Raw genomic sequence first — 27,468 nt, 5'->3', positions numbered from 1 at the left:
CACGATCAGAAATCCAAGAAAATAAATTTATTGAACTTTGAAGGGAAAAAAATCCACAGACATAAAAGAAAGTTAAATATAGATTGCAGGACACAACTAGTCATACTGTGAATAATGGCTTGTGTGGCCAGCAAAGTACCAAAAAATGACATTCTGGGACTGATTGAGGTATTTAGCTATTTTTTTTTGGCTATAGAGATATGGTCAACCTATGGTGAAATGGTAAGATAGTTCATCAAAACACACGTCTGTAAGCTGAATAGATTCTAAGTTGACGATATTTCTTATGAACTAAATCATGTAGCCATTGGAGGAACCATAGCAGCAAGGTAGCAGGAAAAAAATCTATTAAAATCTATTATAAAGTAACACAGTGAACCGTAAACACCCAAGCCTAGACTGTCACTATTTCCCCTGCACGAAGGAGAATTGAAAACCACTAAACATTAAGCATGTTTCCCCACAAAGGTCTGAGCAAAATGGTAAATACCATGAAAAGTTAAAGGTAACTTTAAAGTTTCAAGCTTCGAAAAACAATACTTAAAATGAGAAGTATTCTTCAGTGGACTGACAGGGGGCTAACCTAAAAATTATGTTTATGTTATTCAGGAATCAAAGAGGGATTTTTTTTTCATATTGTGTGTTTTTCCACCTTGTCTTAGACCAGTCTTCATGGGAGGTGAATAAGAAGTGATGAGTCTCTTCTTCCTACTTAAAATACACCTTATAAAAGGTTTGACGATAAAGTGTCTGCTACTTGTTTAGTTAATTCTGAGCTGTCCTTTGTAATCAGAGACTCATTTATTCTGTCCCTTTTTGCCATGGATTCGAAGTATGTGCCTGGCTGTGAGACAAAGATCTAGGCCTTTAATTTTCTAGTCTATTACCTGGTTAACTGTAGCCAATGTGCTTCAACAGGTGAATTTCTCTTTGTAGGTATTAATTCTTAGGTTACTATAAAAACTGAGCTACGTTTGAAGAGACAGTGCTGTACATGTTGGGGAGCCTCCTTCTCCGGATCCCTGGGCTCTCAAAACCCCGCTCCACAAGCTTCTACAGCTCTTCCACATCCTAGCCAATAACACTACCATCCCTTCAGCTTCTCAGCATGGAGCCCTGTGGCTTGAACTTAAATTTTGTGAAAAAAGTGTGTCTTTCATTAATATCATTTCTGTTCTTGCTTGGTGTGTGATATGTTGATCTGTATAAAAAATTTTAAGTTTTATAAATTAAAAAATATTCATTTAAACATTTAAAATGAGTTTGTTCCAATAATGCAGGTTATTAGACATTTTAGATTTAAGAAATTTTGGGAGTTATAAAAAGGGCTTTGTAAAAATCTAACTTGTTTGTTTTTATTTAGGTTCATTGACCAAAGCGTTAAACCCTCTTTATGCTGTAGTTGCTACATCCTTGGATGGATTGTTGTGAACTACAATACGTGTATAGTATATTAGAAAATAGCCATGCTTAAAGTGTAAATTATTAAAAATATCTCTTATCAGTTTTATGCCAAAATAAATGTTTTACATATCCAAACTAGCCTTACTGTCTCACCTAGAATTTTAGTTCCCAGTTATTTAAAAAAGAAAAAGAAATGAGCCTGTGCTGTAATCTGCATTCGATTTCCTGAACTGCAAAAGCCACCTGATTGGTTTGCTTTTTCAAAAAGCATGATTTACATACATGAAAAACATAGCTAATTATTTAATGCTTAGTATCACAAAATTAAGACCCACAATACAGACAATCACTGCCACTAAGCAGTCTTAGAGACGATCCTTTAAAATATTTATAATTCACAATGGGAGTATCTATCTGATTAAGCATTCTTGATTTTCCACTTTGTGATAAATGTTTCCGGAAAAGGTGTTTTAGAATCCACACGCACCCTCATACTCTCCCAACACAGATTTAAAACATGGTTTTGGTTTAGGCATTCATGTCCAGCCATTTCTTTGTGGCTAAAGATAGGAAAGGCTACTGCATGATTTTGTTCAGTTGGTCTGTGCTCACATAGCCACACGAGGAGAGGAACTTCTTTTTCTCAGGCAAACGCAAAGCAGTTGCGTTGAGTATAAGGCCCCGTGGAGACTGCACGGTGTGGACCGTGGTATAGTCTGGGACAGGCATTTCAGCATCCGGAGCAAGCTCTGCTGTCTCGGACATCCGGGAAGTAGTGGTAAGGCTTTCTGTGGTGATGTAAATGTCCTCTTGATTAAAGCTTGGTTTTACACATGGCGTGGCCTCCAAGTGAGGGGTCACAGTGATGCACTTTTTGGCATCTGACTCACAGAAGTAGGCACTGTTCAGGTTGTAATTTTCTTGGCAGGGCGCAGCTACCTGAGGTTGCGGCTGCGTGTTGCACTGGGCCATCCCCGCCTTACTCTTTTGGCCTGGAGACAGGACCACACTGCCTGCTGGTGTAATGTCGCTTACTTGGGCATAAAAGTCGATGTTTGCCAGTGAAGCGGGATTGCTCATCTGGGTGGAGGCAGGTTGGTGGGTTGACTCAGTTTCACTCCTCAGAAGTGGCTGTGGTTTGTCTTCCGCTGTTGGAGTAATGCAGGGGTGCAGAGAGCCGAGGGGAGCACCATAAGGCGAGTTCTTTAGATTCTTCTGGTCAAGGCACAAGAGATCAGCTTCCTCTTTTAACTTCTGTGGCTGAGCCAACTCTGAGGTACCATCACACACGTCACTAGTGTGGAAATCAGGGTCAAAAATGTCAGGGTCATAGCAGCTGGTGCGTCCAGAATCGTCATCCTTTGCTCCAAGGACGCCGAGTGATTTCTCATGGGCATTGCTTAGGAGTCTGTCTGTGTCTGACCCTTCAGTCTTTTCATCTGCGTCATCGATGTCTAGCTCAATAAACTCAACCCAGGAGTCATCATTGTAGAAGTCAGGCTTGTAGTTATCATGAATGCCTAAGATGGTGTTCACCTCCTCCAATTTTCCCTCCTAGGAAGCAGACAGAAAGTGGAGATCCATGAAAAGCAATTCAAAAACAATTAAATAATTTTCAAGAGGATGCATTGAGCAAACAAAACATGCCCCCCCCCCCCCCCCCCCCGCAAAAAAAAAAATCCCAAAGACAACAACCAACCAAAGAAAAATCCAAACCGTCTCAACAGAGGACAGTATTCTTTAGGTATTACTTAATTGAATGATCCACAACTTAGAGTTAATTACCTTGAGAAGATCTGGATCAATTCCTTTAATCTTTGGCACTGGGACTGGGGGTAAAATCAGCATCTTAATCCTTGAAAACAAATGAAATTTTATTTTTACATATCTTAAACATTCCATGTTCTCTTATTTCAAAAGGCAGACATAAAATCTAGGTGGTACTACCATTTATTCTAAGTACTCTTGTATCTTATTGAAGCGGGATATGAGAAAGAGGGGGAAAGTATTAAACAGAAGGTGACAAAAAATCACAAAAAAACCTTCATTTAAAATCATTTTGGTAAAATGTGGTTTTTTTTTCTATTTTCTTTTCTTTTTGCTTAGTGCTTTTGATGAGTTAGCCAATTTTAGTATTTGGCTGTGAGTAATCCAACTCTGTCTAAAGCCACCTTCCACGTGACTCATAGATAAGACACCTTTGAAGCATGTAACACCAAGAAGAAAACAAATCAATCCATAAAGTGAAACCAAAGTCATTTTCACCCTTGAAAGAGTGGGTGGAACTAAGTCAGCACCACACAGTCCAGAGTAACCATAAAACATTTGTGATGATAGCCCACCAGCATGATATTGCATGGATCATTCAAAGTAGGACCGGCTAGTCTGACTTATCTCTAGTTAGGATAGATTTATATACATAATCCTATAATGTATTTACATATTTTTTCTCTTTCAGATATTGAAATTATTTTTTTCTTTTTAAAAAATATTTATTTTTAATGTTTTAAATTGAAATTGAATTACATCGCTTCCCCCGCTTCCTCTCTTTCCTCCAGCCTCTCCCAGTTGCCCTCTCTTGTACCCCTTTCATGGACTCCCCTCAAGATTTTTTATTTTTATTTTTATTTTATGTGCCTCTCGGTGAATATATTCCACAGATGAGTAGGTACCTAGGGAGGCTAGAAGAGGGCTTCAGATCCCCTGGAGCTGGAGTTAGAGGCAGAGGTGGGTGCTGGGAATTGAACCTGGGTCCTCCACAAGAGAAGTATGCGCTCTAACTGCTGAGCCACTTCTCTAGTCCCTGGAATTGTTTTGACTATAATTAATTTCAGCGTTTATTCTACAAACTTTGTGTCTTGTTGAAATTCTATTGCTTAGTACCTGGAAGCTGCTCGGTCAGCATTTCTTGAACAAATTTGAATAAGCCATCTATTTGTTGTATAACTGGAGTTTATGCCTTAAAACTAACATAGTGAGCTCCGATGCTTCCATACCTCCGTGGGGGAACTGAGAGGCTGTGATACAGATACAGTCCCCAGAGCTTAAAACCTCAGCACATGATGATTGTTTTTTTATAGAACAAGATGATTGATGTGTACATTAAACAATTCATCTAATCTTTACAACGACCAGGAAGGGAGATGTGTTTTGGGATATTTGATCACACTGTGGGAAGATGTCTCTGTTTTCCCTCACCTGCCTAAGGCACTTTCTGATTGCTTTACTGAAGAGCTGAATGGCAAACAGGTAGGCAGGAGAGGATAGCTGGGACTTCTGGGCAGAGAAAGGAACTGGGGGTGGGGCGGCGGAGAGGAGGAATCAGGCGGAGATTCGCCAGCGAGATGTGGAGGAAGTCGGATGTATGGTAAGGAGGAGCAGTAATGTGGCAGAACATAGATTAATATAAACAGGTTAGTTTAAGCTATAAGAGCTATTGGGGAACAAGGCTAAGCTGAGATCAAGCTTTCATAATTAATAAAAAGTCTCTGTGTCATTCATTATTCAGGAGCTGGTGGTTCAAAGAAAGTCTGACTACAGAAACGACATTATCTGTGCACTCCAGTCATGCCAAAGCATCGGTAGGGCTGGTGCTCAGGCCCAGGACAATTGCTCCAGAGCCAGGCTGTCTGCCCTATGCCATGCTGCTTTCTTGTTTGGTCTGTAAATGCATCCTTCAAGTTTTCAAAGATATAAAAATTAAGGTAACCTCAATTATATGAAACAAAGATCCCCAAATAGCTGTTGTCTGATTCCATGACTTGTCTTCTTTCTGAAGAACATGACCTGTTTTGGCAGGTGGTAGTGGCTTTCTGTAGTTGTGATGATCTTAAGCCACAGAGACCCCCAAACTCCAAGGGTCCAAGCTACTTGTGTAAATCAATGGATCAGATGGGTTACTGTGCTGTTATTAGGAGGAATGGTGACGGCGGTAAGCTGTGTGTCTCCTCAAATGGGAGAGCTGGCCCTCTGCTTCAGATCATGAAGAAACAGAAACAGGAAGATTGGCCTAGCTTACTGCACATCTCAACATTCAGTGCTAAGCCAGAAGGCTCATTTTTTTTTCTTGCTGTTGAAATCAGATTCTTCTCTCATACAATACATCCCAACCATAGTTTACCCTTCCTCCACTCCTCCTAGCCCCCCTCCATCCCCCAGTTCCCCTCCTCCCTAGATCAACTCCTTCTATGTTTCCTCTTCAGAAAAGAGTAGGCCTCCAAAGGACACAGCCTAACAGGTCAAAACAAGAGACAATGAGACAAGGTGAAAGTCCTCAAACTGAGCCTGGACAAGGCAACCTAATAGGAGGGAAAGGGTTCCAAGAACAGGCAAAAGAGTCAGAGACACCCCCACTCCCACGGTTAGGAGTCTCACAAAATCTCATACTTTATAGCAAAATCCTCACTCGATAATAGAAACCAAAATTACACTGTGGACCTGCAGCCCCGCATTCTCCCACTTCTGCTGTATGGGGACACAGCTCTTTCTTTCAAGAATTAGTAGTTCAAACAGCAGTTGCTGAATAGCTGTTAAATAGTGGTTGAATAGTCCAATGCTCTGGACTCCAAGATACTCCAAAATAGAATTTCTTAAAACTTGAAAAGAATTTTGACTGAATTTACAAATAAATGTAGGTGAAACATAAAATCATGGGATGGTCAAATAATTTAAATGGCACCCCGATTTATTTGACATCAACACCTTATGAATAAACTTGAGAAAGTTTCTTAGAATGAAGTGTCTGGGTGGCTTCAGTTTGTCACTTAAATTAGAGTGTATGCGATGATGGCCACAGATTCTGCTGAAGGTTCAGGGATACTGTGGGGTCCTGATGTGAAGGGGTGACTTGTTGAGCACCTTTGGGGAGCTTTTCTGATAAGGAAGTGCTGTCAACATGGGCACAGTCAGTAGTGCAAACCTTTTAATGTGCTACACGACTTCCCGATCTAGATTGCCCACTGTCTAAGATGAACACTGCAGACTGAGGATGGATGTGGTAAAAGCAAAACCAGAAATCAAATTTCTGAATGAATTAAAATATCCGCTCCTACTGTACAAGAGAAATTTTCAAATAACACATGGAAATCAGAACTTGCAAAGAACATATTAAAGAGAGCGTTTCACACCTACCTTTGCTGTTTTGAAAAAATCACTACAAACAGCATCACTGCTACTCCAAATATTCCAAAGATAATAATTAAGAACCATGGAAACTGGAAATCTAAAACAGGAAAGAATATTTTACTAACAGAATTATGAATAATTGAAGCAAAGTTTACATGGCACCTTCTTTTCCCACTTGAAAACATTTGTTAATTTGAATTCATAGGGGAAAGTTAATGTTTCACTTGATAACCATGGAAACACAATGGGATGATTTTGGATTTTTTTCTGTCCTAAGGATACAACATGCTTGTTTGCTGTAAATGTAAATCCCTTTACATTAAAAAAAAAAAAACCTGTGGAGTGTGTGTGTGTGTGTGTGTGTGTGTGTGTGTGTGTGTGTGTATGTGTGTGTGTATGTGTGTGTGTATGTGTATGTAAAAACAGTTAAAGAAAAAGAGGCCTCTGGGCATGACAGCACACACATTTAATCCCAGCACTTGGAGGCAGAGGCAGACAGATCTCTGTGAGTTCGAGGCCAGCCTGGTCTACAGAGTGAGTGCCCGGACAGCCAGGGCTACACAGAGAAACTATGTCTCAAAAACAACAACAACAACAAAAAGAATACCCCCTAGACAATACACTAACAGTGTAGGCATATGTTAGCTGCTACGTTGCCAAAAGTCATGCTAGCTGCAATTTAAACACCCCCACCCCCCCACCACCGACTGACACACACACTTTACCTTCCTCACATGTCAATGCGTTCAACTGAGGAAATGTTATATAAAGCACCTCACTGAACTCGCTGTACTTTTCAAAGTTGTGGGGTCTGCATCTCACACGCAGTTCATATTCCTTTTCCAGTTTCAGTGAGTACAGTGGAAATGATGTTGTCTTTAGGGGGCGTGTCTTTCAAAACAAAATATAAAAACATATTGCTCAAGTATCAACAACTCAATGCACAAATTCTTCATGCATTTTTTCTTTTCTTTTCAAACCAGGTTTCTAGAAAGTGTGTAATATTTTAACATGTCCAGAGGGAGTTGGCTATTAAATAAAATACACTGAGACAAATTATGTAAAGAATAATTCTGTTAAAATAATAATAATTTTGTTAAAGTAATAATAATAATCCTCAAATTTCTTTTAGTATAAACACAAAGATATACATTTGCTTAAAGAAATACAGCTATGCCTTTGCATTAGGTCATTAAGTAGTCTAGTAAGATTAAGTTATAACAGACTAAAGCATGGCTGAGCTATAAAGAGGACCACAATTATGTTACCTACTGATCTAGGACATTACAGTTTTGTATAGAGCAATAAATTAGAACAGGAAATCCCATATTTCCACACCAAAGCAAATTATGGCCACAAGCAAATTATATATCTGTAGAATATGTATTCCCTGGAAAATCTGGTTAGTCATTTATTAATAATCACAGAATTCAAAACAGTCCTAGAAATACTATAGTTGTTTTGAAATGGCAAATGATTTTATTAGAAGCAGCTACACACTTTATTTATGCCAGAAGTCAGTTCCTCAGAAAGTGCTGTGTAGCTATTTCCTCCGAATGGAAACATTATCTCCTGGAAGGAGGGTCCTCAGGCTTAGGAAGTAAGCAACACTCCGAAGGCTGGGAGTTCATGAAACCAAGATGATCCACAAGGCACTTCTACAAGGGTTATGTACACAGTAATGATTCCTGGGGAGAGGGAACTGTCCCATCCACTCAGCTTCCTGGAAGCTGTGCAGGGGGCAGCCAGGATGTAGCTTTCGTGACTCATCACCTACGCTGCGGCGGGCTACCCTGTGAGCGTAGCTGCATTTGAGTCATTCATACTCCTGTCGGGAAACTTCATTTATCCTCTTTCCAGCACTCAATAAACTCAGCAAATTAGAATTAGGTGGAACAGTTTTATTGATCTGTCATTGGTCCCCTATCTAGAGGGAATGGATGTTCAGTCACGTCTCCCAAGGAAAATGCATATAACAGAAAGTCACTGGAGACCTTGGGCACTGAGTATCAGCGTTTCACAGTTCTCAGTTAGGATGTTCCCCCTCCCAGATAAAGGCAGTGAGAGTAGAGTGTTAGCCTATTAGTATTGCTTTCAGAGAGACAGACCCACATTATCACGATGCTTTCCTCCAAGTTAACCACTGTAGCAGGTGGTGGTCACCATGCTTACACGTTCCTGTTTACAGAAAACATGAAAGACTCCACCTTTCCAACGCATAGATTTTCACATAAATCAACCCTACGATTTCTTTTATTAAGTCAGAAGTTGGTCCTTTAGCTTCTGAAACAAATTTGTCTTTTGTTGATGTCTACTCACAAAGCACTCTTTTTTTGTATGTGCCAGGGAAAGGGATATGGCTTCTTACAGGAGCCTCTGAATATATGCAGTTTTTTTTTTTTTTTTTTTTTTTTTTTTTTTTTTTGAGATAGGGTCTCTCTCTGTAGCCTTGGCTATCCTGGAACTAGCTCTATAGATCAGGCTGGCCTCGAACTCACAAAGATCTGCCTGCCTCTGCCTCCCAAGAGTACTGGAATTAAGGGCATGCACCACCACTGCCTGGCTATATGCAATATTTGTATGCTTAAAGTGCTTTCTTTAAAGCAGGGATCTGAATTTGAAACTTCCTTGTTTCTTTCATAAAGTAGTTTTGAAAGCTTTGTGTTGCATGCTTGGAGCAAGGCCTGGTTTCTCTGCTACTGTCACCAGTATTATTCATAGATTTTACTAGCAACTGTAAATAACCACATAGGGAGGCCCAGAATTAAACCCATGACCCCGCCCATCTCTTTCTTTCTTCAAGCCTTCACATCTGCAACTCCAAACTGAAATCTTCTCATTTGGCTCCTTCTGTACCTACCCTGACACTGGCCTCCTTGGGGACATCTTGTCTTCATCCTGTCCCCGGTGAGAGCTTTGTGCACCACAGACACTGCCAGTCTTCCAGCACTCCCTTTTACCAGTCTGTCACATAATACACTTCCTAGATTGTGTGTATCTTTCTGCTCAAGCGTAATTGTGCATATCTTTCTATACTATATGGCAGTTTTCTGAGGGAGCTTTCAGCTGTATCCAATAAGGAATAAAAATTATACCTCTAGGAACGAGAAAAAGTACAAACTAATCCCAAAGGTGGCAGAAGGAAGAGGATACCAAGTGTAAGAGAATAAACAGGCGAAACTGAGACCAGAAAAATACTGGAAACCGTCAACAGAAAAAGTTTCCTTTAAATATTTTATTTGGCCTTTAATGGCTGAGCATTGACTAATAAAAAAACTGAGAAAAATTCTATTTACTATTCATCAATGCCTATAATGCTTTGATCAAACCCACCTCCCATTCTTTCCCTATCCTCTACCACTTTTCTCTTCCAACTTAGAGTTCTCTCTCTCTCTCTCTCTCTCTCTCTCTCTCTCTCTCTCTCTCTCTCTCTCTCAAAACACTCAGTCTATTTACTGCTTCTATGTGCATAGGTGGAGGACTACCTTCTGGTACATGGATAGCCTCTCAGATATCACACCCTGAAGAAAACTGACTGTCCCTCTCCCAGTAGCCATCAATTGCCAAGAGCTTCTCAGACAGGGGTGGAACCTCATAAGCCTCTCCTCAATCCACAGTGGGATTTTTGGCTGCCATGACCTTGTGTTAGCCTCGTGCTGCATAAAGTCCCAGCTGCTGTGAGTTCCTGTGTACAACTGCATTATCATAACCAGCAAATAGTTTCCTTATAGACATCTACTCCATTCGACTCTTTTATATTTCTTTTCCTTCTTCCTCAATAATCTTGAATCATGGGAGGAGGGGGTAGAATATGGATGTTCTATTCAAAGACAAGTGCTCTGCTGCCTCTTATCCTCTGCGTGCTGACTGATTGTGGCTCTCTGTATTAATCACTATCTATTGAAAAAAGAAGCTTCTCTGATGAGGGTTGAGAGCTGTATTAATCTATGGGTAGAATGATAATAACTTGGGGGGACAGTTAATTACTATGTCCATTTAGAAGGATAATGGTACTAGGTTCTCTTCTGGAGCTCATAATCTCACCAGCTATGTTATTTTGGCCCAGTTAATGATGTCAGACGTGGGTTCCACTGTGTGGAGAAGGCTTTAAATCTAACTAGAAAGTAGTTGCTCCCAGAACATTCATACTACTATCAGTGGGCCTATCTTTCCAGGCAAACAACTCTAAGCATTCACAGCAGGGTGAGACTGTTGATGACTAGTTTCTAATTTGTTTATAGAAATGAAAATTAGTGCAGTAGCTATTGAAAAGTCTGGAGGTTACTCAAATAATTAAAAATAAATTTACCCTATGATCTAGGGATTTCACTTAATGGTTTTATATTAAAAGTAAAATTAGTATGTTGAAGATATATTTCCCTCTTCATGATAATTGTAATATTACTCGCAATAGACAAAATATGGATCAACCTAGGTCTATTGATAAATAGTAGGGTGAGAAAATGGGATCTATAGGGAATGAAAAACTATGAGCCTTACTGAATCATTATTTTCTTAGCATGGATGACACTAGAATGTATCAGATAAAATACAGCAGAAACAGAAAGACAAATTCTACATGACCTCACTTGTATGTGGGATCAGCAAGGGGAGCTCAGAAATAGATCACCTTTGTGATCACCAGGGCCTAGAGGTTTGGAGGTTTGGTGAGAATGTTAGTGAAAAAAAAATAAAAAAATTCAGTCAGATTGGAAGAATGTGTTGAAGGGAGCCAGAGCAGTGGTTCTCAACCTATGGGTCGTGACCTCTTTAGGGGTGAATGACCCTTTCACAGGGTCACCTAAGACCATTGGAAAACAGATATTTACATTATGATTCATAATAGTAGCAAAATTACAGTTATGAAGTAGCAACAAAAATAATTTTATGGTTGGGGGTCGCCGCAAAATGAGGAATGGTATTAAAGGGTTGCAGCATTAGGACAGTTGAGAACCACTACCTTAGAGCCTAAAGTTAACAACTATGAATTACACTGATGTACAAAAGGGCAGATTTTAAACTGTCAGTTCAAAAAAAATCTGTGAAAAAATACATACATTAATTGTGTTACTGAACCATCATACCATGTATAAATATTTCAAAAACACCATTGACATGATAATTAGGACAATTATTCTCAGAATATTTGAAAAAATATTATATCTAGTATATTGGTTCCCTGAGATGTAGACTTTGGAAGTTTTCACAGATTTTATTATATAACATGAAACTACCATTTTTGGCTAATATCATCATGGATCTTTTTGGAGTTAGTCTTCATACGCTGGAAAAATATCAAACTCATGGTTGTAGATGTACATTTTAAAAACTTTTCTCCTGAAAGTTAAAATTCATCATTGGTGCAAACATTGTCATATGTTCACTGGAAGTGTAAACTTCTTTCTTGAGAAATGTTTGACAAATCAAATATGAGTAACTCTCTACTAGTATATCTGCTGTTCTTCACGTGAAATCTGTGGTTCATGCAAAAGAGCTGCTGGTTCAGTTGTTGAATCAGTCATTTAGGTGTTTTGCTCCACCATTACTTTGGAATGTAGAAGAGTGCTGTGTGTACCATGTGCCACACAGATGCTTAGACAGTGATGGATTCAAGGGTTGAGATTTAAGCAGAGTCTCCTATGAAACTTACTGTGAACTGCACAATGATGAAGACTATTAGTAAACTCACGCCAAGAGCCAGCAGTTTCCTTATCACTGTCTTTGTATTGTGGCATAAAAATGTTATTATAGTATACTCTGAAATTATCATTGACCTTGGATCTCCCTTGAAATGGTCACAGAGGTATATGATTCTCCTTTTGAAAACTGCTACCCCAGGTGCCCTTGGTACCTTGTGCAAAGTAGTCGTTCCTATATCTGGTTGTTGAATGAATGTTTGATTATGACTTGGATTTAGATTTAGAAAGTCTTGTTTGACTTAGCATCCAACCAGCCCCTTTTCAGTACCAACTTACAAACCAGATATCTAAATGAAAATGATTCAGAAAACAGAACCTTGAAGGCAAGTGACTGTTTGAAGCAGGTCAAGTTGTACTCTCTGCTGAAGACAAAATTGGCTATGTTTTTTGGTGCTACATTGAAGGATTGGGCCTTGTGTCTCAAAATTTGGGGAGTGAGCCCTGCCAGAGTGCTGGGTACAACATCATGCCTATCCAGAAATTGCTTGGCTTGGCCAGGGCTGTGGTTGTGGTTAGACTGATTTAGAATTAGTTATATTTGGAATGGCATGGTAATCCTGTTTCTCTTCTTGTTGTGTGCCATGTGGAATCTATCTCAGTGCCGAGCTCCCATCCTCTTGGCAGGGAAGTGAGAGGTTCAGGGGCCAACTTGCTTTCTGCTCGCCTAGGTTGGGACATCTTAGCTTGATTTTCTCTGAGGTATGTAACAGAACATCTTTCTGAAACCTCTAAGGGGTAAATTCCTTCTTTCTGCCTCTCTCCTGGAGAGACCTAAGAACAGATATTAACAGAGGTCTAATGAGTAGCAGCAGTTCAGATCATGGGCAGACATTTGGCCATAGCCTACTATTGACCTTGATCATGGTCCTATTTATGTTCAGCCACATCTCTAAAGATAGCAACATGGTTAGTCTGTGACCTTGCTCTGTGGTTAAACTGAACACCAAACATAACCAGGGAAATGGTTTTCTTCTTCCAATAGTCTTCCATAGATCTACATGAAAGATTCACATCAACATTTGCTGTCTTATAGATTTTTTAAGATATTAACTTAATGATTATATCAGTTTTCCTCTAATAATGAGTTGTAGGGCACATAGCTTGGGCATGAGTTATTAGGTGAAAAGAAAACGTTGTCACAAGTAAGAAAGTGATTGCTGACTTAGGAAGCAGAACTGTCAAAGTGTAGGATGTAGTGACTCTTACCACTTTCCACTTGGTTTCGTTGACTTCTTTGAATTGAACTTCGTACTCCAGAGCTATCCATCCCTTCCGAATGTCTGCACTGGGTGGTGGCTGCCATCTCACATGGATGTCTACGTGAATCCTGGTCAAACTGACGTTCAGTACAGTCCAGTTGAGGCCAACAGGTGGGTCAGGTTGCACTGTGAATGCAATGGAGAATCAGTCCCCAGAGAAACACTCTTGATATTAATGGCTTGCCTTCCTCAGAGACCAAATAACTGCATTCATTTCGACTACACTCTTAATTCTTCCAGCAATCCACATTATTAGAATTCTATTTTATAACAGAGTAACATTTTTTAATATTAAGATGATGTTTCATTTTTAAAACATTTATAAAAGCTCCTCCAATTCCCTTTTGTGTTTCAAATCCGATCTGTAACTTTCATTGGAAGAACTGTCATGGCTACATATTTGTTTTAGCTCTGATAACATTCATATTTTAGGATTTTGGCAAAAACATGAAGAAGTAGAGAATCAGAAAGACTTCATTTTTAAAATATGGCCTGCTTTGGAACAGGACGTAGAGTATTTTTTCCTTCCTGGAAAAACTTATCATGCATCCTTATGCATCTCTATGCTGCTTCAGTCCAGTCTCCTGAGTGCTCTGCAAATGCTTCCTAGTTTAGCCGTCTTCCTAGCCATCCTATTCTTTTTCTTAGTCACAAGAAAGAAGGCATCACGCTACTAGCTTGAGCATGTGATAGCTCAGCGTTTTCTGTCTTTGCTTAACTGTTAAGGGAGCAATTTGAAATTGTATTTTGCTCAGTTTCTGCTGGCAATCCATGTTCTTAGATAAATCTCTGTGTTTTTATTATAATGACCATAAAGACTAAAGTTTCAAAAACTAGGATGATGAAGACAAGTATGGATTCCAAAGTTAGAGTTTACATCTAAATTTATGCTGTGTCTCAAACAAAATACTGCTAGATAGGGCTTATTACCAAGCCTTTTGAAACTACTTGAAGATAGACAGTTAAAGTTTACTTTATTTCTTAGCATATGCACATAGCTACCCAGGATGTTCGGGTCCCTAGAATTAATCAGAGATAAGCCTGAAGATACACGTTATGAGGAGCTCTTACTGAGTCAAAGAGAGAAACTTTTGCATTGACCCAAAGTGGACATACACCTATGATGGAAGGGCATGCTGTGGCCACTATCACATAGATACTGGGTTTTTTTTGCAAATAAGAAAGATTTTCCTCATTTTAAAATAGTAATTAGACATACACATGAACACAGTTTAGAAATTATATTTGAAAGCTGTTCAAACTACATATGCCTGTAAACGATAGTAACACTTTGTCCTGGATTTGTCAGAAATTGAGAAATAACCACAGACTTCACTTTTCAAGTGACTAGTTTTGAATGTGCATTTGCATTTTTAATTAAGTTTTAAAAGTTAGCATACAAAGTAACACATTAATTATGATAGTTTCGCATGTCTATGTCAATATACATTATTTTTTTCATCTTCTTCCTTCATTGCAGTCCTTCACTCCCCAAAGTCTTTCATTTGCTAGTCCCCTCCCTCCATGAACACAGTCCCCACGTCTTCTTTCGAGTTTCATTGTCTACTTTCTCCTCTTCTCACAAGATAGCATTCTGCTCTCTCATGATCCCCTTTCTAGCTCCACGAAAAATCTCTCTTTCCTCATACTTGAAAGTTTATTTTTATGGGTATGAATGTTTTATCTGCATGCACATATATGTACCACATGCATGAGTTCCTGCAAAGGCTAGCAGAGGCATTAGAACCACCCCCCAATGGAGTTAGATAGCAGAAAGTGCTCCTAAGAGCTGGCCCACCTCTCCAGTCCGTAGCTGTCTATGTCAGCGGTTCTCAGCCTTCCTAAGGCTGCAACCCTTTAATACAGTTCCTCATGGTGTGCTGACACCCAACCATAAAATTATTTTTGGTGCTACTTCATAACTGTACATAATGGCTACTGTTATGAATTGTAATGCAAATATTTTCAAAGATAGAGGTTTGCCAAAGGGGTTATGACCCACAGCTTGAGAACTGCAGATCTATATGCATATATATATATATATATGTATGTATATATATATATATATATATATATATATATATATATATATGATGTTTGAGGAAGGATTTAATTATGTAGCCCACCCTGGCCTCAAATTAATGATCTTTCTGACTCAGTCTCCCCAGTGCTGGGGTTACAGGTATGTCACCATACTGGCATCTTATAAAAGTATTTTGATGGAAAATTTTCTAAAATTCATCACTTATGCTTGTTCGTAAAAATTTCTCCTTTTCACTTTAAATAGATGAGATGGCATAGTGTCTTATGGGAGAAGCCTCAGAACCACTGTTAGAAGCATAGCAGCCTGGCGCTGCCTCCTACACACATATTTACATGCTGTAGCTGACAGTTCTTCTTAGATGTTTAAAAGTATTTGAAACAATATATGCAGAGGAAGTTCTGGTCTTCCTGTCCGATATCCAGCTGCTCCTCTTTCCTCTTCTGTCTTTCCCAGTGGTGACCCGACCCTGCTGATTACTCAGGATAAAAACAGTAACTCTTTTATGACTTATCTTTTTGTCATGACCACAGGTTCGGTCAGCTGCTCTTTGAAGAGAATCATTGCTTTTCGTTTGTGTTAGCCTCTTCCCTGTTCTCTTCCTCAGGCCTTTGCCCCCTTCTTTCAGTCTGTTCTTCACACAACCATCAGTCCTGCAGACACAGCTATTCCCTTACCTCTTAAGTTAGGGCATTACAGTAATCACCAAAAACCCTCCAAGATTTTCTATCTCACTCCAAGTGAAAGCCATGGTCATTACAAGAGCCTGAAAAGGACTATCTCAAGTCTTCTCTCTTCCCACTCCCCTCCCTTCCCAGTCTGTGCCAGCTCTGCTGCTGCCTGCTGCTTCCTTCATGAGGAAGGCATGCTTACATCTCAGAATGGTTGCCCTGCGCTTTCCTGCTGAAATGCTTTTTCCCTCAGAAACACACAGAAGTGTTCTTGCCTCAGTTGCACCTATCTCAGAGAAGCCAATCCTGATAATCCTACTTAACATTGCAGCCTTTCCCACACCTGGTGTTCCCTCCCTGAATTTCTCCATGGCGCGGGCTCTTTCTGCTCTCACTGGGATTTAGTTCGACCAGGTAGACATTATCTTTTTCAGCACATGGAATGCTGTCTGCTCTAATGTAAGGACACAATATTTGCTGAATGATCTGAATGAATGACAAACATGTAACTAATCTATTATTTCATCTGTGTCCAAGGAACAGCTCTGTGAGGGACAACACATGCTCAATACATGAGTCAAATGTGGGTTCAGGCCACTGACATCCTTTCTCAGAACATACCAGGGTCACTATAGACCTTACCCGGTTCCTCTTCTCTTTTCTTGTGATACTGTTTTGACTCTTTTGGTTGTCTTTCACTTGACTATCAAAGTCTGTTAACAGCTGTGTCTCTTAGTTTGCCCTTCTCCAATCTATCAACCACAAGTAGCAAAGTCAATTTCTTTGAGACACTCACAACATACTGGTAGTGGGTTAAACCCACAACTTATCTACTATCTTATTTAACCTTGATGTCATCATTTAATGGTCGTGAGCCTCAATTGCATTATCTGTAACATGGGGTTTATAAGAGAACCTATCTCTCATGAAGATTATATAAGATGTATGTTCTTTGGGTTAGTAATTTCCTTATTTAAACACATGAAAACATTACTTTTGGCAGTAAGATCAAGCCCAAAATTTTTGTGAGGCACACAAGACCAATGATGAATCTTTCAAAGGGCTGTTAGACCTATACAATTGCTGTTGAATCCTTGAACATTGTTTTTTTTTTTTTTAAATTATTAGAACTGAGTAGTTTCTGGAAGGGCTGTGACAATTGGTAACTCTCATTCATACTTTATAATGAATTGTCACAGTTGGGTTCAGCTGGCTCCTCTTCATCCTACAGGCATAGAAGGTCATTCATACATTTGATCAACTACCTTGTTTTTTATGCATTCAAGCACCTCAACTCAAGGACCTGCCATAATGTGTTGTGGCACACTGTCCTACAATTATTTTTGAACTTCTCCATTCCACTACTTGGACTGTATCATATAATATAGTCAGCATACATGCAGGAGCTCAGTGAGAGTCAGCTAGATAAATGAGTAAGGCTTCCTATTGTTAGAGACAGGGTCAGAGCATGGATCTTAAACTAGTATCCTTATGTGGTAGTTTGAATGTAATTGGCCCCATAAGCTCATAGGGTGTGGCGCTATTAAGAGGTGTGGCTTTGTTGGAGTAGATGTGTCCTTGTTGGAGGAAGTGTGTCATTGTGGGGGTGGGCTTTGAGGTCTCATATATGCTCAAGATAATGCCTAGTGAGACACATCATTTCCTGTTGCCTGCAAGATGTAGGACTCTGAGATACTTCTCCAGTACCATGTGGCCTTTATGTCACCATGCTCCCCACCATAGTGATAATGGACTGAACTTATGAACTGTAAACCCTCACCTCAATTAAATGTTTTTTTTTTTTTAATTTATTTTAATTTATTTTGCAATACAATTCAGTTCTACATATCAGTCACGGATTCCCTTGTTCTCCCCCCTCCCGTCCCCCTCACCTTCCCCCCAACGCCCCCCCCCCCCCATTCCCATCTCCTCCAGGGCAAAGCCTTTCCCACAGACTGAGGTCAACCTGGTAGACTCAGTCCAGGTAGGTCTAGTACCCTCCTCCCAGGCCAAGCCAAACAATCCTGCATAGGCCCCAGGTTTCAAACAGCCAACTCATGCAATGAGCACAAGATCTGGTCCCACTGCCTGGATGCCTCCCAAACAGATCAAGCCAATCAACTGTCTCACCCATTCGGAGGGCCTGATCCAGTGTGGACCCCTCAGCCATTGGTTCATAGTTCATGTGTTTCCATTCATTTGGCTATTTGTCCCTGTGCTTTATCCAACCTTGGTCTCAACAATTCTCACTCATATAAACCCTCCTCATTCTCGTTGATTGGACTCCCAGAGATCCACCCAGGGCCTAGTCATGGATCTCTGCATCCAGATCCCTCAGTAGTTGGATGAGGTTTCTAGCACAACAATTAGGGTGTTTGGCCATCCCATCACCAGAGTAGGTCAGTTCGGGCTGTCTCTCGACCATTGCCGGCAGTCTGTTGTGTGGGTATCTTTGTGGATTTCTGTGGGCCTCTCTAGCACTTTGCTTCTTCCTGTTCTCATGTGGTCTTCATTTACCATGGTCTCCTATTCCTTGTTCTCCCTCTCTGTTGTTGATCCAGCTGGGATATTTATAAAAGTTGTCGTGGTCATGGTGTCTTTTGACAGCAATAGAAACTGTAACTAAGACACCTTATAACTAACCCACCCATTCCCTTAGCATCAGCTCTGCAACTGGGGAGGCCATTTAAATAGTAAGTAGCCTCTACAACCCATCCGACAATCTTTTCTGCTTCTTACAGTTTTCCTAACCTTCCCTCGGGAAGGCAGACTTCCAGGCTTTGCTTGCTTCTGTCTGCAACCTTTGGCCACATTTCCTACCGTCTTCCAGTCTGCTACTGCCTAAGAAACCACATTTGTCTGGGAAAAGGGGCAGGAATGGGTGTGAGGAGGAAATGGGCTCTTTCAGATGGCTTTGGAAGCACTAAGGTCAGCTCCTGGAAGTCTTTCATGGCTTCTCTGCCTCTTGCCGTTTACACTATCATGCTGGAAACATGGATATCTCAGTTAGGGTTCCTCTTCAGGTCCCCAGGATGGGTGATGAATCATCCGTATGTTTTCTCAAGTTGACTTCCATCAGGGTTTGTTTGAAATCAGATAAACATGACTTTGGCCTGATTGTAGCTGTTTGGTTAAGGTTAAAATTCTATGGTTATTTTGTTTTGTGATCAACACAATCTAGGCTTTGATTATACCAATGATAGGGGCCAAAGGTCAACATTCTTCAGTAGATCTGAATATGAAAATCATGTCAAAAATTAAGGAAAAATTAAGAGTGCATTGAGTTAGCTCCTTGTTTTGGCAACAAGAATCCTGTTCAGGGTTGGAGACTTTGTAAAGGAAAGGATGGATTCATTTCTTCTTTTTTTAATTAAATTTTTTTAGATATATTTTTATTTTATATCGTTTTGCCTGCTTGTATGTACATGCACTCGGTGCATTCCTGGTGTCACAGACGTCAGAAGAAGATTCCTGGAACTGGAGTTACAGGTGGTTGTGAAACCCCGTGTGGGTGATGGGTCCTCTGAAACAGCAGCAAGTGTTCTTACCCACTGAACCGCCTCTCAGACCCTGATTAATTTCTTCATAGCATTTACTACCAGGCTTCTTTAAAAAAAATTTAAAAATTTATTTATTTATTTCATTTGTATGGGTGTTTTGTCTGCGTGCATGTCTGTGCACTGTGTATTTTGTGTTCAGAGGCCAGAAGAAGGTATCTGATTCCCCTAGACCAGTGATTCTCAACATGTAGGTAGTGACCCCTTTGGGGGTTGAATGACCCTTTCACAGGGGTCACCTAAGACTGTTGGAAAACACAGATATTTACATCATGATTCCTAACAGTAGCAACATCATAGTTATGAAGTAACAAAGAAAGGGTCACCACAACATGAGAAACCATATTAAAGGGTCACAGATTAGGAAGAATAAGAACTACTGCCCTAGACTCAAGATGGTTGTTAGTTGCTACACAGATGATGGGAAACAAATTACAGACCTCTAGAGAGTAGTCAGCTCTCTTAAGCCACTGAGCACCGCTCTAGCTCTATTCCCAGACTTCCTTAAGCTATAGTCAAGTTAACTCCCCTCTGTCCTTTAAGACTCCCATGAGACAGACTCCATATACTTAAACTACAAAGGCTTTCTACTTGATTATACTTGGAAATTAGAGCTTCCTTAATATTTAGTCTAAAGTCATGTCAAATGAAACAAGCCTGTCGCTTACCTATTTCTTCAACAGAGAAACACTTTTCGTCCAACAAGTCACCATTTGTAGTTAGCTTGATACAGTAGGGTATCCAAATGGAGGTATACGAGGAGTTGAAGTAACAGCTGTTTTCTCCAGCAGAGACATAATCAGGGCATTCTTTCCACTCCTGGGACCATTCATGAGCGATTCTGAAATGGAGGGTAAAAAAGGATTAATCATTCCCCAAATTATACCTGCCATAGCTTTAGTCAAAGCGAGGTGTCTGGCAGCCAGAGTCAGTAAGCTATGACACAAATACCTGATGGCATTAAAAATTTAACATTTCAGAAGTACTATTTCTAAGAAACATCACATCTATAGAAGTCTGAAGACTGTCAGGAGCTTATACGGTATTAAATAAAAACGTCTGTTAATTGAGTGTATATGCCTTGAGTTCCTAGCTGGTAGATCCAATCATTCCTTGGTGACCCAACCAATGGGTTAATCATTGATAGAGTCATAATTTGATGGCATTATTGGGAGTGGTAGAGACCAAATGTGGGGCTGGTGAGGAAAAGGGGCACTGGGGATGTAACTTTGTAGAGTGTTATCTCCTTGCTAGCTCCTCCCCCTGTCCCGCTCTCATCTTCCTTGACAGCATGAGCCAAGTACCCTCTTGTATGGCCACTCTGATTTTTTGTCTTCCCACAGGCCCATAGCAGCATACTCAGGGGACCGCAGACTTCAGTTCAGGTTCACCCTCTGCACCCGCGGACCCAAGCAAACCCCTCCTCCTTCAAAGTGTTTCTCTCACGTATTTGCCACGGTGGTAAGATGATTGACAGACACAGGTGGGGTGATTCCTTGTCTCTCTGTTTTATTTACTGCCCTGTCTCCGTTGAGGAGAGGGTTTACAGGTGAAGCAGACACAAAGCCATGGCACCTTTGATTAAGAAAGGAGGTTGCTGACTAAGAAAGCAGGGGCGGAGGAGCTGATCCAGTTGGTAAAGTACTTGCTGTGCGAACACACGGAGACCTGAACCGGATCCCAAGAACGTGTGAAAATGCTGGGTGAGAAGGAAAGCACATGGAATGCCAGTGCGGGGGAGGTAGAGACAGGAGTATCCTGTCAGCCAGCTAGTCTAGCCAAACAGGCAAGGCTCCAGGCTCAGTGAGAGACTCCAGCTTAAAAATTAAGAGGTGGCTATTACAAACAATGCTGATATGAACATAGCTGAACAAGTGCTCTTATGGTGTGGTTGAGCATTTCTTGGGTATATGCCCAAGAGTGGTATAGCTGGATCTTGGGGGAGATTGATTCCCAATTTTCTAAGAAAGCGCCATATTGATTTCCAAAGTGGTTGTACAAGCTTGCATTCCCACCAGCAGTGGAGGAGAGTTCCCCTAGCTCCACATCCTCTCCAGCATAAGGTGTCTTCAGTGTTTTTGATCTTAGCCATTCTGACAGGCGTAAGGTGGTATCTCAGAGTTGTTTTGATTTGCATTTCCCTGATGATTAGGGATGATGAGCAATTCCTTAAATGTCTTTCGGCCATTTGAGTTTCCTCTGTTGAGAATTCTCTGTTTAGTTCTATAGCCCATTTCTTAATTGGACTGTTGGGCATTTTGATGTCTAATTTCTTGAGTTCCTTATATATTCTGGATATCAGTCCTCTGTCAGATGTGGGGTTGGTGAAGATCTTTTCCCATTCTGTAGGCTGTCGCTTTGCCTTGTTGACCGTATCCTTTGCTCTACAAAAGCTTCTCAGTTTCAAAAGGTCCCATTGATTGATTGTTTCTCTCAGAGTCTGTGCTACTGGTGTTCTATTTAGGAAGTAGTCTCCAATGCCAATGCGTTCAAGACTACTTCCTACTTTCTCTTCTAGCAGGTTCAGAGTAGCTGGATTTATGTTGAGGTCCTTGATCCACTTGGACTTAAGTTTTGTGCACGGTGATAGATATGGATCTATTTGCAGCCTTCTACATGTTGATATCCAGTTTTGCCAGCACCATTTGTTGAAGATGCTTTCTTTTTTCCATTGTGCACTTTTGGCTTCTTTGTCAAAAATTATATGTTCATAGGTGTGCGGATTAATGTCAGGGTCTTCAATTCGATTCCATTGGTCCACATGTCGGTTTCTATGCCAGTACCAAGCTGTTTTTATTACTGTAGCTCTATAGTAGAGCTTGAAGTCCCAGATCTTGTGCTCATTGCATGAGTTGGCTGTTTGAAACCTGGGGCCTATGCAGGATTGTTTGGCTCTGCCTGGGAGGAGGGGACTAGACCTACCTGGACTGAGTCTACCAGGTTGACCTCAGTCTGTGGGGAAGGCTTTGCCCTGGAGGAGATGGGAATGGGGGGGGGGGCGTTGGGGGGAAGGTGAGGGGGACGGGAGGGGGGAGAACAAGGAAATCCATGACCGATATGTAGAACTGAATTGTATTGCAAAATAAATTAAAATAAATTTAAAAAAAAAAATTTTGATACCAGAAAAAAAAAAAAAAAAAAAAAAAATTAAGAGGTGGTAAGCAACTGAAGAAGACACCTGACATCAACTTCTGCCCTTTACATCACACACATATATAATACACCTGTGTACAAACATGCACAGATATGAACATTTACACACATGCGCGAGCACTCACGCGTGCGCGTGCGCGCGCGCGCGTGCGCACACACACAGTGACAGGAGTGACTGGGCAGGCACAGGTGCTGGGGTTAACAAACTAGATGTGGGTGTTTGAGACTTTCCCACGGCAGGGTGGTACTGGTAGCCGTGAGCATTGAGAACACGGGCTTGAGAGAAGGCACGGCCTGGAAGGAAGGAATGAAAAGCCCCGAAGACACATTTACATTTCTGTCTTAACAGCTGCTTCTCAGGCTCGTTATTTGGGACCAGGGATTTCTGTAGAATCAGGGGCCACTGAGACAGCTGCTCATCAGCTGTTTGAACACACTTGGGATTAAAAGAGCAGAGATTCCAAAATCGGAGATGGTAAACGGTTGCTCAGATTCTGACTGGGATTCTTAAAAGCTGCATGTCCTTAGATGACAAGGAGAGTCTTTTATGATTGGGAAAGTAGGTGGAGAAAGGCGAAGGAGGGATGAAGCGTCTTTGTGCATGCACACGCGTTGTCTTTGGTGCAACAGCAAAAGATCAGGGGTAGGTGACGCACTGAGTGGTGGCATTTTTGTTTAATCTTGACATTCAAACTAAGAGTGAATTAAAGATTTTACCAAAATTGCCCAGGAAATTAGGCATCCATAAAATATCAGAGAAGATATCAAGTGTATTAATATGATGTACCCAATGGTGTCCATTTGAAAAAGTGAGTCTCAGGATGGCGCAAAGATTCAGGGCAGCCAGTGGTCAGCAGGTCTGCGTTTATTGTAAGTAGCCATCTAGCTCTGCTGTGCTTCACAGTTTCTGGACTTTGGTAGTGTTAGTAGCCTTGTTCCGGGGAGCATATTTGTAAAATCCTGGTTAGGTTTTCTAAATCCATTTGCTCCTCAGGACACAGCGCTTACAAGAGTTAATCTGGATATGAAGCGTGACAGACCAGGAATAGCTAGTTCAAAACACAACTCCCAATTCATCCCCTCCCCTTCTCTTGTTTTTTGAGACAGGTTCTCTATGTAGTCACCGCTGTCCCAGAACTTGCTTTGTAGACCAGGTTGGCCTTGAACTCAGAGATCTGCCTGCCTCTGCCTCTTGAGTGCTGTGGCTACAGGCATGGGCCATCATACCTGGCTAAAGTGTCTCTCTTAAACTAGTAAATCTAAAAGGCAAATAACCTCATGACACACGATGCAAGACAATCTAAGAAAGCTACTTTATTCTTAGCTCTCAAAATAAAGTTCTTTAGGTTTGCCCCCAGACTACCTTGTAACATGAATAAGGACCATAGGAGATTTAAAAATAAAAACAGAGAGTGAAAGCAGCATTTTCTCTCTAAAGGTTTGGACTGGAGTAAAAATAAAGAGCGGAAAAGTCATAAAAATAAAACCAGATTCCGGGCCCACAAACTTCAAATAATTCTAACTGAGGGATGCCAACTGTTAACCACCACAGCCAGCTCCTCCTACCATGAGCCACTGGATCATCTGGAGTCCTTGAACCCGCAGGACATACCTCCCACCTCTCTCTGGCATAAACTTTGGGGAGGGACAAATCCAGCCAACCCCCTCAGACAAAGGAGCCAGATTAGTCATCGCCTCACACCCCAGTGAACTGGGTCTCAGATCCTTTAGGAGGAAGTGTGATGATACAAAAAAAAAAATTGAATTAAAACAAATGGTAAAAAGATGAAAACAACGAGGTTAATATTGACCATCTCCAACAGGCTCTCATGAAGTCTTCACCAAGCTCTGCCACACTCGATAGTGCCGATTTCTGCCATGCCTCTGATTGGCATTCAAGCTGAGTCCCCTTCAAGTGCAGAGGCTAGATTTGGCAGTTTCTCCATCACAGGGCGTCAGGGACTGCTCTGAATCAGCTGCTTTCATAAGCCAGGACCATCTCCTCTGCCAGCTTACCTGGCTAGGATAGGGTCCAAGTAGAACACACGAGTGCCTGAGCCCTTCTGACTTGTTGACAGCTAAGCGTGCTTAGACTCTTGTACGCTTTGGAGTCCAAGAACAGCCCAGTGAACCGAAGGCTGGTCACACACCACCATATTCCCTGTTTTTTTTTTTTTTTTTCCTGCTGCTCCACAGACTACAGCGATGAATTAAAGCATGCTGCAGTGTTGTGCGTCAGGGGTGAGAGGCATGATTCTATAGTTTCAGGAGCTGCCTAGGAAGGAACACTCAGAAACAATCACGAGAGTTGGAAGCACCCCCTGTGCCGTTGTCTCTGGGTAAGTGGATGCTGAGAGTCCATGTGCCAAGGCAACCTCATTCTGATCTCCTAACCCTCAGCTGTACCCTTCTCAGATAAACAGGGCTGAGGGCTTATGTGGTTTGGCTAGGATATTCAAAGTATTTATGTTTTTGTAGAGAAAACACAAAATCCTGATTTGTGGAGTTTGGGTTGGCACTTGGTCATGAGTTTGTATTCATGGTACTTAGGGAGGTGTGTATACTCTTCTCCTGGGAGTCTAGGTTCCACTGGGGCTAAAGCAAGGATGTTCTCTTGAATATGTCTGAGAGTTCCCCTTCCCCTGGTCACACTTGTAGCAGAGTACTTGTTAGTTCCCCGGCTGAATACAGAATGGGATGCTGGGAGAATGGGATGTGTGGAGGAGGCCTGCAGACAGAGTTACTGTGGCTCTGGTGGGAAAAAGCTAGAGACAAGTGTGTTTGTGTGGGTTTTGTACCTCTGGGTTTATCTTTTGGCTCACAATTAAGGTAGGTGACTACTAGGAGGGTGGGAAAATCATTGCCCAGGAGTGGAACTAGTTCAAGACATTCTCCCATCGGTTCTTGGATCAGTTTGGTCAATGGTGACCAATGGTATGAAAGCTTCTCCTTTGTTTTGATGGCTCTAGCTGTCTGAGCTGCTGGAGCAAGGTGCAAAAGTGGCATCTTGTAAGTTTCTCCATTTTCATTTTAGAAATAACAGAATCAATTCATACATATTGAAAAGTGTTCCCAAACACCTTAGCTTCATGTCTGAGGGAGCATCTATCTGTCTGTCTGCCTGCTTTACTTTATTTATTGGCCCATACTTGTCTACAATATCAATCTCAAGGTAAGTAAGTAGTGTATTTGTTGCTAAAATACCCCATCTCTGTGTGCTTTTGGGGGCAGGGTATTCTGTGATGCCTCTCATAACTAGAGGGTGGACAGGGCCAGTCTTGGTTGTTCACTTACAGTTTTTGTTATCTGTAAATCGAACACTCAGGTGGGCATTAGAAAGTTCTTTTTTTTTTTTTTTTCAAGACAGGGTTTCTCTGTGTAGCTTTGCGCCTTTTCTGGATCTCACTTGGTAGCCCAGGCTGGCCTCGAACTCACAGAGACCTGCCTGGCTCTGCCAATAATCACAAGCAGCAAAGAATCAAAAACCACTTCTTTAGCTCTGGAATCTGGACTCTACATCATTATTATTTTAAATTATTATTATATACTAATACTAAGAAAATACTGCTTATTTATTTATTGTGTACTTACTATGTAAAATGTACTGTGCCATGCATTTTTCTAGCTAAGAAAAACCCTCATAGACAGCTATGAGCTAATTCTATTATCACCCTCCTAGAAGTGAGGCAGCAGAGCTGTGCCCAGCTTAACTAATTTACTGTTACTTGGTGAGCAAGGGCGGAGCCAGGAGGGACCATGGGATACTGGCTCTGACTAACTGCCCCTTATGTCTTCCTTCCCTTTCCTGTCATCTCTGGGGTAGAAAGTGACATTCTCAGATCTGTGGATGAGAGACTAAGACAAAGTACCATCACTATCCCTGCAGCTGGTCTTAGGACTCTCTTGAGGTTTGTGTGGAGAAGAAGAGACAAGGAAGTGTTTAACTGTATCGTTTCAAAAGGTGAAAGGTGCACTTTTATTCTGTAGCACAGTAGGGTAATTAATTATAATTGTCAATGATGCATTAACCATGTATTTCAAAGTATCTAGTAGAGAGGATTTTTGGATGGTCCCAACACAAAGAAATGATAAATTCCCAAAGTGATAGATACCTCAATTGTCCTGGTTTGATAATTACACATCATAGAGATGTACAAAAATGTCACAGTGTATCCCATCAATTATACTTTTACTGTGTGTATTAAAAGTGGTAAAAGAGAAAAGGAAGAAATTGCAGGGGAATGAAACTCAACTATTGGGTGATGACAAAATTTCTAGATGCTTGTTTTCCTTGTCTGGTGTCATTCTAAAGGACTATGGATTAAAAATGGAAGAGCAAGTCCCCTCACTTAGTAAAATTAATTTAAGACAATGGCCTGTTCTATAGAAAACCAATGGAGGCTTTTAAAGCATAATTTTTCAAAACACAAAGTAAGATTCAGTCTTCTTACCTGGCCTACAAGCATTGGCACAGTCCCCGAGTATCTGATCCCTTCCCAAGTTTTCAGTCTCATGCCATCTGTTACAGGCTCATCTGATTCTCAAACATGCCACCATGGC

At 41.0% G+C, this 27,468-nt stretch overlaps 1 protein-coding gene across 1 annotated transcript in view; it reads right to left on the bottom strand.

The window, feature by feature from the left end:
• Nucleotides 1–12: 12 nt before the first annotated feature.
• Nucleotides 13–27,468, bottom strand: part of Ghr (growth hormone receptor) — a 261,833-nt gene continuing 234,377 nt past the window's right edge. The window contains exons 10-15 of the mRNA XM_052743766.1: nt 20,424–20,596; nt 13,434–13,612; nt 7,254–7,419; nt 6,535–6,625; nt 3,190–3,259; nt 13–2,958 (exon numbers count right to left, since the gene is read on the bottom strand). Of these exons, the coding sequence (XP_052599726.1) occupies nt 1,981–2,958; nt 3,190–3,259; nt 6,535–6,625; nt 7,254–7,419; nt 13,434–13,612; nt 20,424–20,596 (1,657 nt within the window). The 3' untranslated portion in view covers nt 13–1,980. The remainder of the gene's footprint in view (nt 2,959–3,189; nt 3,260–6,534; nt 6,626–7,253; nt 7,420–13,433; nt 13,613–20,423; nt 20,597–27,468) is intronic.

This window comes from Peromyscus californicus, unplaced genomic scaffold (genome assembly GCF_007827085.1).
Source record: "Peromyscus californicus insignis strain IS unplaced genomic scaffold, ASM782708v3 Scaffold_18__1_contigs__length_77618521, whole genome shotgun sequence".
Lineage (NCBI taxonomy): Eukaryota > Metazoa > Chordata > Mammalia > Rodentia > Cricetidae > Peromyscus > Peromyscus californicus.
Note: the sequence above shows the minus strand (reverse complement) of the source record. Positions and strands in the feature narration are given on the sequence as shown.